General features: G+C 41.5%; 1 protein-coding gene across 10 annotated transcripts in view; it reads left to right on the plus strand.

Moving 5' to 3' along the window:
- The window catches only part of EOGT (EGF domain specific O-linked N-acetylglucosamine transferase), a 32,495-nt gene that overhangs the window by 1,063 nt on the left and 15,672 nt on the right, over positions 1–15,760 (plus strand). For 3 of the 10 annotated variants that reach the window (XM_024747033.1, XM_024747034.1, XM_024747032.1), the window contains exons 2-10: positions 688–743; positions 819–860; positions 2,623–2,846; positions 4,278–4,378; positions 4,983–5,091; positions 7,136–7,230; positions 7,589–7,693; positions 11,856–11,962; positions 14,823–14,926. In XM_024747033.1, coding sequence (XP_024602801.1) covers positions 2,637–2,846; positions 4,278–4,378; positions 4,983–5,091; positions 7,136–7,230; positions 7,589–7,693; positions 11,856–11,962; positions 14,823–14,926 — 831 coding nt within the window. In that variant the 5' untranslated portion in view covers positions 688–743; positions 819–860; positions 2,623–2,636. Of the gene's footprint in view, positions 1–558; positions 574–687; positions 744–818; positions 861–2,622; positions 2,847–4,277; positions 4,379–4,982; positions 5,092–7,135; positions 7,231–7,588; positions 7,694–11,855; positions 11,963–14,822; positions 14,927–15,760 lie in introns of all 10 variants that reach the window. The other 7 variants (XM_024747027.1, XM_024747029.1, XM_024747028.1 and 4 more) reach the window with 4 other exon arrangements.

Raw genomic sequence — 15,760 nt, forward strand, 5'->3', positions numbered from 1 at the left:
ACTAGCAGCCCCTCCTAGTTTATGCAAGTGGGTGCATGCTCTTTGCAAAAGCCAGGTTTCTGATCTGAGTCTTTAGATTTCCCCCTTGACCTAAGTGTTACTCCTTCGTGGATCAGTGGATTTAGTTATGGCTAGAGCTCAGTCCAGGACAATGGATTTGGATAACCAAAGGTCAAGACTTGGTCATAGCAGTGACCTATTTCATGGAGGGATGAGCAAAGGATTGGCCATTCTGCCTGTTGAATCTGAAAGCTCAGATTTGTAGTAGAGCCTAGGGAGCAGTTTGATTCGGTGAGTCGGATTACTTTGGTGCGAACCAGGCAGATTGTTTTCTCCGAGGAATGTTTTATCCGCTGAGTGTCCTGTTGGCCTGTACCAGTTGGTGCCTGTAGAAAGTGGGTCATCTCCTTCCTGCTCGCTGTTAGAATCTGTTCTGTTAAGTTGCTGTCTTGAGGGTTATGACCTGCAACCTTGCTTTTAGCAGTATGTATTTGTTAAGGCCAGGAAAGGGCACCTGAGCCAGGCCTTCTGCTTAAGGCGTGTCTCACCACATGCCAGTCCCTCTGCTTACAGGTATATCTTGTTAAATTATCTTCTCTCTTAATATTTTCTTTAATTCAAAATATCATCTGGATGTGAAAGTCTATTTTAACATCCTTTTAAGGTAATATGTTTCATTTCTGACAGATTTTAGATATCTGAAACATCATAACAGCTTCTTGGTGGTTCTCAGGATTAAAGAGGTAAATATTTTCATTATAATTAGAGTCACTGTTGCTATTAATACGTATTTTTAACTTTTGTGAAATTGCTTTCAGCTCACGGTTGGATAAAAGTCCCAACTAAAAATATTAATTCAGGTGAGCTTTATAACAAATAACAATATACTCCTTTTAGGGTTGCCTAAAAGAGCCACTGTATTTCCCACTCCAGAGGGGAAAGGGATTTCTTCTTGGTGTCCCAACTGTTTAGTTATGATTACTTGGCCTTGGGACTTGAGGCCTGATTGAACATAGCAGTCTATTACTAAAGGCTCCATCTTCATCGCCCATAGTCAGTGAAGACTGATTTTGAACGCTGGGTTTTCCAGTGTGCTCCAGTGACAGCAGACCCTGCTGGGGAGCTGCTCATGTGTACCAGGGCTCTATCATCTGGTGGGAAGACCACTTAAAAAAAAATAGAGCAAAGAAACCACTAAAGTGAACCCAAAATGGCACGATTATTATCTGTGAAATATAAGTGAAATCTGCTCTAAGAGATTTAATCCTTCTAGGGTGAGTTAGAAATGCAGTAAGGGCCGTGACCATCATCTCTTTTCACAATACTGAGGCGGGGCAGGGAGAGTTCAAGGGCACAGCCCTGAGGCAATCTAAGAAAACTCACTCCTGGAGTTTTCTTAGTTTTAGTCTTAGTTGTTAATAACGTAGATGTTATTATTATTTTTTTAAATATTTATTTATTTATTTATTGGGCTGTGCTGGGTCTTAGTCGCAGCATGTGAGATCTAGTTCCGTGACCAGGGATCGAACCTGGGCCCCCTGCATTGGCAGCACAGAGTCTTAGCCACTGGACCACCAGGGAAGTCCCCATAGATGCTATTATACCCCCTAGAATGTAAGCTCCACGAGCGCTGAGGAGTTTAGTTTTCAACTGTACGTTCCTTGCTGCATCCTGGTACTTAGAAAAGTAGCATATTCTCACATACTGCAGGGATTGTTAGTTTTTATTCAGCAGGTACACACTTGCTTGGAACCATTGTACTTCCTTTCTTCTCTCTTCCTGGCATGTTTTCACTGCTCATCTGGCAGGTCTGAGCTCAAACGTTACTTAGCAACCCCACCCCATCCCATGTAGCTTTAAACATTTATTTAATAAACACTTAACGTAGCATTTAACATGCCAGGCACATCTAGACACGTTACCAATATTTAACTCACAACAGCCCTATGGGGAAGGGTTATTCTGATTTCCATTTTACAGATGGAAATGCTGAGACACAGAAAGATTAAATAACTTGCTCAAGGTCAAACAGTTTAGGCTGCAGCCACACTCAAACCTCAGTGGCCTAGCTTCAAAGTCTATATGCTTAACCAGCGTACTGGGTTGTGTATCACGTTACCTTACTTACTCAGACAGGGTCCTATCAAGGTCCTCCTCCCATCTTTGTAAATAAAGTTTTATTAGAACACAGCCCCCTTTCCTCTAGCGTAGCTATGGCTGCTTTCCTGATAAAGGCCCTATTGAGGAGTTGTCTCAAACACTGCCTGGCCTGCAAAGCCAAAAATATTTACTACCCGGCCCTTTCCAGGAAAAGTTTGCCAGCCCTCGGTTTATTTGATTCACAGCCTTTGTCATCATCTGCAGTTATTTATTTGATTGTTTATGTCTACTCCACTAGCTTGTAAGCTCCGTGAGAGCAGGGGTCCTTCCTGCTTTGTTCACCTCTGTATACCTAGCTCCCAACACAGTGCCTGGCAAATGACAAGTGCACAATCAATATTTGTAGACTAAAGGAACATTATTCAGTGAAATAGCGAAGTTCACTGTAACTGTGCTTAGCCCTTGAGCCTTTGGCTTTGAAAGGGTATGTCTTAATGAGGATGTTGTCAATTCGACCTTTAGGTTTGGAGGTTGCTATGTTCATGCTGCTTGTCTTTGGAGCATTGCTTCATGAAGTTCCCCTGAGTGGCCAAGACGAGGTTCCTCCCCAGGCTGATGGCATTCTGGGTGCCCCTCTGTTCAACTATGCCAGCCTCCGCCTGCCGGAAGAGCATATTCCCTTCTTTTTGCACAATAATAGGCATATTGCCATGGTCTGTAAGAAAGACTCGCATTGTCCTTATAAGGTAAATACTATTCTCTCCTTGTATATTTTTAAAAGGAAGCAATTTAGGCTGGTTCACTAGTTCCTCATTGTAACTTGAACCTGAAAGTAGACTTCAGTCTCTTGGTTGTAACTGTGGGTCAATCAGTGTCTGTATTTCATCTAATGCTTCTTAGTGACTCAACTTTGCTAAGAATTATGTCCCACTCACAAAGGTGAGATTTTAAATCTAAATCACTAGTGAAATATATAGGCAGCCTATACTATTTGTATACTCTGTAAATGAAGTGAATTAGATTTGATGCAGAAAAGAATATCTAGTTAAAAGTAACTGGAGAATTTCACACCTCTCCTTAATCTGCACTTCAGAGGATCTCTCAGCACTTCATTTTGGTAATAACACCTCCACCTCTGTCTCCAAATAATGAAGACTATGACTGCAGCCTTCCTTCTGTTTTAGTTGTTGGAAAGGTTTCAGATTGGAGCCCGTTCAGACATCTCAGAGGCCTCAGAGATCAAAACAGGGCATTGTGAGCCATTTCCTTTCCCATGGTGCTGGCACAGGAAGCATGCGGAGAGGCAGGGCTGGGAATCAGATCAGGACTGCTCCTGGGGCCTCGCAGAACAGCATCCTAAGCTTCCTGGCCGGCAGCAGCTGCTGTATCCCGCAAAGGCTGCAGAGCTGTGACATCTTCCGGGATCTCTGCTGATCTCGATTGATGAGTAAAGCTGCTGATCCCTTCGGTTTAGTTGTGATTCTTCTGGTGAAAGAAATTCCAATTTTTGTGACTCTCTAGGGACTGATTTTAGGATCAGTTTCCTCACTGATTTCATTAAGCTACTTCAAGAAACTCCAATTCAGGGGAGGAGGTTAGGGGAGGGATGGAGTGGGAGGTTGCGGTCAGCAGATGTAAGCTTTTATATATAGAATGGATACATAAGGTCTTACTGTAGAGCAGAGAACCATATTCAGTATCCTATGGTAAATCATGATGGAAAAGAATAAATTAAAAAAAGGATGTGGGTATATATATATATATATATATATATATATATATAATATATATATATATATATATATGTATAATTGAATCACTTTGCTGTATGGCGGTAATTAATACAACACTGTAAATCAACTATATTTCATTTAAAAATTAATTAAGTTTAAAAAATGGCAGTTCAAATGATCTGTGGTAGTCTAGCTAAAACCCAGATTTTTGGTGGGAGGACAGGCCTGGTGGGGGAGGGGTTGGTGATTAAGGATAATTGTTGTTAAGAAACTTGAGACTGCTTTTTTTTAGAATTTACATATTTCTATTGCATGAATAAGTATTATAAAACATGAAGGTGAAAGTTATATAAAAATTTGTTTTCCTCATGGAAAAAAATCTGAGTCCTCTCTAAATGTCAGAAGAAGGTAGACAAGTCTAAACATATACCTCTTATGTTCCAGAAACACTTAGAAAATTTAAAGTACTGCTGGGGTTATGAGAAGTCCTGCAGACCAGAGTTCAGGTTTAGTTACCCTGTTTGCACCTACGTGGATATGGGATGGTAAGTTTCCGGATGGAATACCTCTTCCCCTGTACTTTGTCTACTTTCTCTGCAGTGTATGCTGAGGCTCCAATCCCCAGCTAGACTCTTTTGGTATTAGATAGTAATTCCTTTAGATATTAATTTGCTTACACAGTCATGAGTTCAACTTGACTGTCTCCCTCTGGGACGGGAATAGCTCTCATTTCCTCTGCCAGAGAGAGAAAACAGTATGGATCACAGAAAATATTTTCCCCCAGCATATGCTAAAAAGATAAATGGATGGTTTCTCTTGGTTCTGGAGAAGAGAGTTAAGTATAATCAGTATTTCCAACACACGCAAGGTTCACGGGGTAAAGAAAATACAGTAATTAACAGTTCATTGTCTTCAGTTCCAGATGATCCTAACTTCATACCTTTCCATTTTGTATTTTTATTATAAGGGAGTAAGTCTATAAATAACTTATTTTGCTTACATCATGTGGTGAGGGATAGATTTTTAAATTATGATAGTTTACTTAAAAAAATAATGACTGACTTCTAGCAATTTAACACTTAGAAAGAAAATTTAAGGTCCAGGAAAAGTAAAAAGATGAATATCACAGAATTTTTTGTTTTCTAACAGGACAGACACTCTTGAATCAGCCCAGGAAATATTCTGGAAGCAAGCTGACTTTGGGTATTCTGGAGAGCGGCTGGAAGAACTCCATGTGCTCTGCCAGCCGAAGGGAATGGTGGGTGTTTAACCCCTTCATAAACGAGTGTGTTTATGCAGAAACACCCGTAGTATGTATTTATTCATTTGTTAATTGGAGCATACTTGATGTACAATATTATATAAGTTACAGATATACAATATAGTGATTCACATTCACACTTTTTTTTTTTTTTTTTGCGGTACGCGGGCCTCTCACTGTCGTGGCCTCTCCCGTTGCGGAGCACAGGCTCCGGACGCGCAGGCTCAGCGGCCATGGCTCATGGGCCCAGCCGCTCCGCGGCATGTGGGATCTTCCCGGACCGGGGCACGAACCCGTGTCCCCTGCATCGGCAGGCGGACTCTCAACCACTGCGCCACCAGGGAAGCCCACACAGTCACACTTTTAAAAGTTATACTCCATTTTTAGTTATTATGAAATATTGGCTATATTCCCTGTGTTGTACAAGGTATCCTTATAGCTTATTTTATACGTAATAATTTGTATCTCTTAATCCCCTACACTCATAGTGGTTAGATCATAATATAAAAACAAGATAGATGGCACTATGAAAGGAATCCCTCCCTCTCTGGTCCAGTGGCATCGGTAATACCTGCCCTGCCTATCTGCTATACTGTTTGTGAGAATCAAGCCAGCAAACATACAGAAAAGCGTTTTGCAAGCTGCAAAGTGCTAACAAACACAGCATGGTGAGGGTGTATCACGTGTCCCAAACTACTTGCAAGGGCATTTATAAAGATGTAATTTATCAACCTATCTTCTTTAGTATATGTTGGGGGGAATAATTCTAAACCCAGAAATACTTTAATTGCCTCAAACTATGACTATCTGATATGTTTGAAAGGAGGACATGGCTTCCAACTGCTTTCAAAACTGAATAGATGCTGTATAGTGCTTTTGGAGGGTGTCACGTGAAAGAACTTCAAGCGATTCTAGCAAGGTGGCTGAACCAGAAGATGGAGGCAAGGCATTAACCTGTACTGCTGAGGGGTGTCTTTAACAGACGACGTTTTACACTTTGTTTGGAGTTTAGCTGTTCGTGTGGAAAGGGCAGGGAAGGGCCCCATCTCCACCTCGCACACCTCTTCCAAGGCGGTGTGCAGAATGCTTTCCTCACCAAGATCTGCCTTGTTAGGTTTTGTGCTATGGGTATGACCCCTTACCAACTCGAGATTCCAAAACACCATTCAGGGACTTCCCTGGTGGCACAGTGGTTAAGAATCCGCCTGCCAATGCAGGGGACACAGGTTCAAACCCTGGTCCGGGAAGATCCCACATGCCACGGAGCAACTAAGCCCGTGCACCACAACTACGGAGCCTGCGCTGTAGAGCCCGCGAGCCACAACTACTGAAGTCCGTGCACCTAGAGCCCGTGCTCCGCAATGGAAGAGGCCACCTCAATGAGAAGCCTGCGCACTGCGATGAAGAGTAGCCCCTGCTCACCGCAACGAGAGAGAGCCTGCGCAGCAACGAAGACCCAATGCAGCCCAAAATAAAAATTAGTAAAAAAAACCCAAAAACAAACAAAAACTCCTTTACCTCAGTGAGTTAGAAAACATGGCTCTCACGCTGCCGTGGAGACAGAGACTCTCACAGGTTTTAAGGTTTGCAGAAAGTACCTCTAATTCAAATTGGCAAACTGCCTTTCCTGCCTTGCATTTTAATGACTCTGACGGGTGCATTCTTCCTTGTTTCCTTTGGCTGGTCTTTGGAAAATGCTTTTTCACATAGCTGTGGGGTTAGTGAGGGTTCTGAGTGCATTATTTTTTTTCCAGGAGGGTGAAATTAACCACAAATACAGCTGCTGACTCTCTAAAGTTTGAAGGTGATAGAACATTTAAGCGTGCGTCGTAGTAACCTAAAAGTGTGCAAATTGGTAAAAGTATGCTTGGCCAGTGTCTGCCGGGGAAAACAAGTGGTCTTCGGGAAGCACTTTTCATCACATCGTGTGGTTGGAACCTGAAGGCAACATGCTGTCAGCATGATGTCAGACAAGTCCGGTCTGTCCTGGAATTGTTAATAATCGCAGTTATTTTTTTCTTATTTCTCAACCTTATTTCAGAATGACTCAAGTCTAGTGTGTTCCCGTTACCTTCAGTACTGCAGAGCGACCAATCTCTACCTTGATTTAAGAAACATCAAGAGAAACCACGACAGGTACTTCAGTGGGAGATGTTAAAATCTAAGGGAAATCCTGAAATATTTGCAGTTTCAGGATTTGCAAGCCTTGGATTTGCTTCCTAATAATATGGTGATGAGGTTGGGGAATGGGGGAGGGGATGAATGACCCACATTGGTCATAATGAGTTGATCATTATGAAACTGGGTGATGGGTACATTAGATTCCTTATACCATTTTGCTACTTTTGTGTATGTTTGAAATATTCTATTATAAAGAGTTAACTTCTAATGAAAAACTGATTTTGGAAATTGGCAAACCAGTTTAGTTACAACCCACGTGTCAGAGTCATGAAAAAATTTTCCAAACTTAACTTAATTTTTTGTTGTACACCAGATTTAAGGAAGATTTTTTCCAGAGCGGGGAAATTGGAGGACACTGTAAACTTGACATTCGTATGTTGATGTCTCAAGGCCAGCGCAAAAGCCCTTTGCAGTCTTGGTAAGATTTTTTTTTTGGAAAATATGTTTCTGAAATATTTGTCTTCTCAAATGGAAAATGTTACTCTATTTGTAGATAATTTGGCCTGAGCTTCTGGGGAGTGGTGGCTCCAGAGTGAATCATCAGTTGTATCCGAATTAAATATATATTTATAAAATATTCGGAAGTATGATATAGTACTTACTATTTGCTAATGAAAGAAAAAAGTTCAAAACTGAATTTTTTTAACTCATAATTTCTGCATGTGTTTTGGGGAACATTTTTAAAAAATATACATTTACTGAAGTACATACCAAGCATATAGAGAAATGTACAGTTTGGATTATGAAAAAGTGAACCCACTTGAGTAACTCTTGCCTGGGTCAAAAATAGACCATCATCCACCCAGGTTCCCTTCCAGACACAACCTCCATCCTCCTTTCCAAAGGTAAACACTACCCTGACTTTAAGCACCTTTGAGAAGCTTTTTGATTGGAGAACACATTTTGATTTAAAACATTTTGAATACTTAACTAGTTCTATCAAGAAATTTACCATCTTTAGATATTAAAGAATTAGGGTACTTTAAAAGCTTTTTATTTTAAGATAACTTGAGATTTGTAGACATTTAAAAATAGTTTAAAGATGGTACAAGAAGTTTAAAAAGGGGCTTCCCTGGTGGCGCAGTGGTTGAGAGTCTGCCTGCCGATGCAGGGGACACGGGTTCGTGCCCCGGTCCGGGAAGATCCCACATGCCGCGGAGCGGCTGGGCCCGTGAGCCATGGCCGCTGAGCCTGCGTGTCCGGAGCCTGTGCTCCGCAACGGGAGAGGCCACAACAGTGAGAGGCCCACGCACCACAAAAAACAAAAAACAAAAACAAAAACAAGTTTAAAAATAGTACAAGGAGTTTCCATTGTACCCTTACCCCAGCTTCCTCTAATGATAACATCTTACATAACCATAGCACAATGATGCAAACCAGGAAATTGACATTGGTACAATATTATTAACTAAACACATTTGGATTTCATCAATGCTTACATGCATTCTTTATTTTTTAGGAGGATGTATAGCTCTATAAAATTTGTATCATATGCTTAGGTACATGTAACCACTATTACAATCATGCTACAGAACTGTTCTGTCATCCTAGAAATTGTCATGCTCTTCTTTACAGTCACACAGGACACTCATATAATGTTCATTTTTTTCTTTTTATTGAGGTATTGTTGATGTACAATATTATGTAAGTTTCAGGTATGTAACATAGGGATTCACAGTTTTTAAAGGTTATGCTCCATTCATAGGTACTATAAAATATTGGCTGTATTCCCTCTGTTGTACAATATATCCTTGTAGCTTATTTATTTTATACCTAATTGTTTGAACCTCTTAGGCTGTATTCCCTCTGTTGTACAATATATCCTTGTAGCTTATTTATTTTATACCTAATTGTATGAACCTCTTAATCCCCTACCCCTGTCTTGCCCCTCCGCAATTCCCTCTCCCCATTGGTAACTGATGCACCAGTTTACGTTCCTGGCAATGGTGTATGAGGGTTCCCTTTGCTCCACATCCTTGCCAACATTTGTTATTTGTGTTTTTTTGGTGATAGCTATTCTGACAGGTGTGGTTTTGATTTGCATTTCCCTAATGATTAGCGATGTTGAGCATCTTTTCATGTGCCTGTTGGCTCTCTGCATGTCTTCTTTGGAAAAATGTCTACTCAGTTCTTTTGCCCATCTTTTAATGGAGTTGTTTGTTTTTTTGATGTTGAATTGTATGAGCTCTTTACATATTTTGGATATTAACCTCTTATCTGTCATATCATTTGCAAATATAGTCTCCCATTCTGTAGGTTGTCTTTTCATTTCGTCAACTGTTTCCTTTGCTTACAACTACTTTTAAGTTTACTTAGGTCCTGGGACTTCCCTGGTAGTCCAGTGGTTAAGACTCCATGCTTCCACTGCAGGGGATACGGGTTTGATTCCTGGTCAGGGAACTAAGTTCCCACATGCCGCACCACTTGGAGTGGCCAAAAATAAAAAAAAGTTTACTTAGTTCCTATTTGTTTATTTTTGCTTTTATTTCCTTTGCTTTAGGAAACAGATCAAAAAAAAATAATTGCTATGATTTATGTCAAAGAGAGTTCATTTTTGAGGTCAAACATTCATGCTAGGACTTCCCTGGTGGCGCAGTGGTTGGGAGTCCGCCTGCCGATGCAGGGGACACGGGTTCGTGCCCCGGTCCGGGAAGATCCCACATGCCAAGGAGCGGCTGGGCCCGTGAGCCATGGCCGCTGAGCCTGTGCGTCCGCAACGGGAGAGGCCACAACAGTGAGAGGCCTGCGTACTGCAAAAAACAAAACAAAACAAAACAAAAACATTCATGCTAAGTAAGCCATTCAGGATAACAGTCGATCATTTTACTCTGCAAAGCAGGACCTTACTTGACTTAACAGACTTTTGCAGTAGGAGTTCCTGTTTTCTCATGGGCGTTTTGATTCCTAGCACACTTTGATATCTGAGATCCAAAATAAATGTTTGATATTTGCTTCCCGCTACCTTTTGATATCATGATAGCTCCCTAGGGTGTATTTGTATTCGTTATTGCTGTATAATAAATTACTCAGATATTTAGCAGCTTAAAACGATAAACATTTATTATCTCACGAAGTTTCTGATAGCCAGGATTTGGAAGCAGCTTAGCCGGGTGGCTCTGGCCAGGGTCTCCGAGGAGGCTGCAGTCAAGCTCTTGACCAGGGCTGTGGCCCTCTCTAGGCTCCGCTGGGCCTGCAGAATCTGCTTCCTAAGCTCGCATGTCATCTGTGGGTTTTCTTGTCTGGCTGTTGGCCAGAGGTGTCATTTCTTTACCATATGCACCTCTCCGTAGGGCTACTGACAGCATGGCAGCCAGCTTCCCCAAGAGCATGTTGTCTGAGAAAGAGAGAGAGCGAGAGGGAAAAAGAGAGAGAGAGAGAGAGAGAGAGCGCACAAGCATGTCCCAAGATGGAGGCCTCGATCTTTGTATATCCTAATCTAGGAAGTGACCACCATCACTTCTGCCATATTCTGCTCATTAGAAGTGAATCACTAGGGCTGCCCTGATGGCGCAGTGGTTAAGAATCTGCCTGCCAATACAGGGGACATGGGTTCAAGCCCTGGTCTGGGAAGATGCCACATGCCACGGAGCAACTAAGCCCGTGCGCCGCAACTACTGAGCCTGCGCTCTAGAGTTCGCGAGCCACAACTACTGAGCCCACGAGCCACGACTACTGAAGCCCGCGCGCCTAGAGCCTGTGCTCTGCAACAAGAGGAGCCGCCACAATGAGAAGCCTGTGCACCGCAACAGAGAGTAGCCCCCACTCGCCACAACTAGAGAAAGCCCGTGAGCAGCAGCAACAAAGACCCAGTGCAGCCAAAAATAAATAAATTAAAAAAAAAAAAAAAGAAGTGAATCACTAAGTCCAACTCACCCTCCAGGGGAGGATATTCATCTCTACCTCCTGAAGGAAGAAGTATCACAGAATTTGTGGACCTGATTTTGAAGCCACTACAATAAATATTTCAGCATTATGTGTGTTTTAAAAGGCTCTATTTGATTTGTCTTACCTCAGACATGGTCTCAAAGATGAAGAGTTACAGCAATCTTTAGGTTAACTTGTGATTGTCTCCTTTTGTATGAAAGAAAATTGTACCAAGTGGCTTCCAAAGTTGTTTTCCGAGAAACAGACTTTCCTTTCCTCTGGGAAGCACAGCAGTCTGCTGTTTTTCCTAGGCACTTGGTAATTCTAGGAATGCCATGTTTCTCAGAATCCAAGAAAGTTCTCTGGGTCAGTGTTACTTCTGAGCCTCGTCAGACTGCAAGAAACCTTTTTAAATCTTCCCACTTTACTGGTAGAGTTTTTTGGTCAACTCTAGGTGTAAATGTTTTCTTTGTCAGCAAAGTTCCCGGTTGGTCTTGCACATTAGGCTGAAATTTAAAATCGTTTTTGCTTTTAGTCTCAACATTAAGATTGATATCAAGTTGCATAAATGTTAGTAAGCTTGAGAATTCCACATGTCTTTATGAGAGTATTTTCTAGAAATAAAATCTGCTTAATGAAAAGATCCTAAGTTACAAGGTTTCAGTAGGAAGTCCAGGAGGATCCCTTTGAAAGTATCTCTTGATTCTTAATTCCAGGTTTGCTGAGCTACAAAGCTATACGCAGCTCAACTTCAGACCAGTAGAAGATGCTAAGTGTGACATTGTTATTGAGAAACCAACCTACTTCATGAAATTAGATGCAGGTGAGAAGTTAATTTGTCTGTTATTTATTTATTGGTTAATGTGGTTTTGTTCCTTTTTTTGATATATATATTCCTATAATTTGGGGGCAAGCAATGTGACATTAAACAATAGATTTGCTTTTTGCTTTCTTCTTGTGAAGAAGTGAACTAATTTGAACTTCCCACTGTTTTATATTTTTGGCATGCTAGAAGAAACTTTCACATTGATATCAAATGACTCAATCAAAATCAAAAGATGAGAGGAGAAAGACTGGGTACCCCTTTTGTAACTACATTTACCTCATGTGGTTTCTTTAATCGCTCGATTTAGCTGGTGCTTCAGTAGAACTCTTTAAAAATTAAAAGCCATGTATATAGTGCAGGTGGGAAAGGAAGGCCCATGACCTCTTCTGGCAAACTTTCTGGTGTCATCTCCATGACTAAAGTTAACTTAAAATTCTTTTGGAAGTTAGCTCTGCCATATATTCTTTTTTTTTTTTTTGTGGTATGCGGGCATCTCACTGTTGTGGCCTCTCCCGTTGCGGAGCACAGGCTCCAGATGCGCAGGCTCAGCGGCCATGGCTCACGGGCCCAGCCGCTCTGCGGCATGCGGGATCTTCCCGGACCGGGGCATGAACCCGTGTCTCCTGCGTCAGCAGGCGGACTCTCAACCACTGCGCCACCAGGGAAGCCCTGCCATATATTCTTGAAAAAAAAAGTTAAAATTATTTTCCTACTTAAGTTTATAGCTTCTCATTCTCCACATGCAAGCCCAGCTTATGCTCTGTGAACTCATTGCCCTCGAGGGGAGCAACACAAATCGTACTCCGTTATCTCTCTCATTACAAGAGATGGAGGTTTCTATGCCACAGCGCATCCAAATTCATGAGAGGCTGGGCTCAAGGTGAAATACAGAGAGCCGCCTGTCACAAATATTTCAGAATTCCTCTAATTTATTGATCATATTTTTAATGTGCTCTGCCTTCTGAAGTCCTAAGTGATATATTCCAAAGTATGAGGTTCAGAAATCAGACAAGTTTAGGTTTTGGAAATGAGAGCAGGTAAAACTGCTGTGTTCAAGGTCCTGACTCATTTTTAAAATATGCAGATTAAAATGGGGCAAAGAAAACACTGATCTGCCTGAAAATGGGTTGAACATGTGCAAACAGTTAAATTTATGTAGCTACTTATGCAATAAAGGATGTAAAGTGGGAACAATAGGCCAGGGTAGGCATGTGTCATTTCTTTCCTATATTCATAACTCTGCCTTTTTCTTCTGCCTTATGCTGTCATGCAGTGTTGCTTTTCATATTAACTCTTACCTTGAGAGAATGAGTATTCCGCAGAACAAGACTCATTTGGGGCCCATTTCTTGAGGACAGAGCCTGTGTTTTCTCCCTCTTTTATAAATCCTCCTGCTACCAAGTGCTATCTTGTGCATTCAGCATCCCTCAATAAATGTTATAAACTTGCTGAACGATTCATGAGACAGCTAACGTGTGCTGTGTGCTAACCTGGGAAAAGGGGATGGGTCGCCGTAGAACTTTCTTTTTCTTATTTATTTGAAAATACGTCTTTGCCAAGATTTTTCTGGGTGAAAGAGAAAAGTCCCTCTAAACATTCATCTAAGATACCAGTCTACAAAGAATGGAGTATTATTTTCCTTTTTCTTGTCCTTGTTGAGATATAATTGACACCCAGCACTTTGTACGTTAAAGGTGTGTAGTATAATGGCCTGACTTTCAAAAATGGAGCCCTTTTTACTCTTATTTTCTGGCACACAACGTTATTATTCGCTCTAGGCATGAAGTCAGAATATTTTATGATTTCTGCTTTTGAGAGTCACTGTTTTTCTTTTAATCAACATTTTCCCTTCTTTAAAGTGCATATTTTAAATGTTAGTTCTTGGAATTTTATCCCATTTAGATTTGTACATTTCCAGGTTGAATACTGGGTCCTCCATACCTAAGTGGAGAGGGAAAGAGAAAGGGGAGAGAGAGAGGGCGGAAGACAGAGAGAGAGAGAGAGAGAAAGAGAAAGAGAGAGAGAGAGATTGAGAAAATGTTCAGTTTCTTATGAATGCTGGACTTAGGAACTTAAAAATAGCATCACTGCCCTCCCCCTTCCTCTGACCCAGCAGGATCCAGCTGGTCTTCACTAAGTTTTCACTTTGTGCCAGGCGCTGGGCTGGGTACTTTAGGTACATTACCTAAAAGCTGGCACCTAAGTATATTGATTTCCTATTTCTGGTAGGAAGGCTCAAGCTTTGGAATTTACAAACTTGCCTGAGTACTTGCTCATAATTCGACTCAGTTCTTCTGACTCCAGAGTTTATATGCTCTTTTAATTGGGACCTGAGACATTCGGCTCTTTTCAATGATAGTTTGTTAATGTTTTCCCGAGAAGCAATATAAGTAGTGATTAAATAAGAGAAAAAGAGACAGGAATGAAAAATACCAAAACGTTAATAGTGCCATCGTTGTCAATACTTCCATGATGACCAGGTGTCAATTGATTTAAAAACAATAAATGATCATAAACATAGTGATTAGTCTTCATGGTTCTATAGTTCTACCCCATATTGAGTTAAATAGGCTTCTGTTATTTTTTCTGGGAACGTAATGATCATTTGTTTCTTAGTGTATATGGGAAACTTTATTCCTAATTTCCAATTTGAAAGTGAATTTTTGAACACAGTCAGTCTGTCAACTGAGAACTTCCTGTGTACTGATCATTTTAGGTTTGGAAAAAGTCTTAATTTTCCCCCCACCGGTTCCAGCTACAAGTCTATCATACTATAAGTAGATGGGGTAGAATAAAAATTGTGTACTCATTTGTTCTTTGGGGTTAATTAACATGGATTTCTTTTTCCCAATCCTAGGTGTTAACATGTATCACCACTTCTGTGATTTCATCAATCTTTATATTACTCAGCACATTAATAATTCCTTCAGCACAGATGTGCACGTTGTGATGTGGGACACAGTAAGTAAAAACAGGCTCCCTGCTTCAGCGCTGTCTTTGCCTTGCTTAATACCTGTGTGACTCTGATCTTGTGTAGTGGAATTTTCTAAGACACACACATTTACATATACTCACGTACAGACATACATCCATGCGTGCGCAGTTGTGTGTGAACGCCTCTGTGTGGCTGAATTTACATGTAGGTATAATATATGGGCAGATTCAGGTGTATGCATATACCTTTATTCCTGGAATTTTAGAACGAGGTTGTAGAAGATTTCTTTCCCCCTTTGGGCAGGCGGAGCTCAAGTTTCCTCTGACATGGGCATAAATGACTGTCATTCACTTAACCTCCGTGACTCCCCACATGACCCATGAGAGGAGAGCTTGCCTCTGTTTACAGTTTGGCCTCTTGTAATTACCATCCGTTTTGCTTCATTGCAGCTTCCTTGTTAGTTCCTGCTTTATGCCAGGTTGTGCCATGTGTATCTGCACATAGATACACATGTTGAATCCCACTTGCTGTGGGCTTGTTTTTAGCGCAGTCTTTCCTTCCTTCCTCTCTCTCTTTGCCTGCCTTTTCCCTGCTTTTCCCCAGAGCTGGCCCCTCCACCGTCCCAGGTAGCCCCAGGGAGCTGCCCCAGTGCCCTCACAGGGGTTATTGCAGTGTCGTTCTGAGGATGAAGCGCACCGTGTGCGAACAGTCACAATGCCTGGTCCACAGCACATGGGCTCTGAATGTGAACCGTGACAGCGACAGTGGGCAGAACACGTGGTGTCTAGTGTATACGAAAAAGGTTGCCTAACCTGGGCGGTGAGAACACCCACGGAGAACTCACCTCAGGGTCAGCCAGA

Source organism: Neophocaena asiaeorientalis, unplaced genomic scaffold, assembly GCF_003031525.2.
Source record: "Neophocaena asiaeorientalis asiaeorientalis breed wild unplaced genomic scaffold, Neophocaena_asiaeorientalis_V1.1 scaffold130, whole genome shotgun sequence".
Taxonomy (NCBI): domain Eukaryota; kingdom Metazoa; phylum Chordata; class Mammalia; order Artiodactyla; family Phocoenidae; genus Neophocaena; species Neophocaena asiaeorientalis.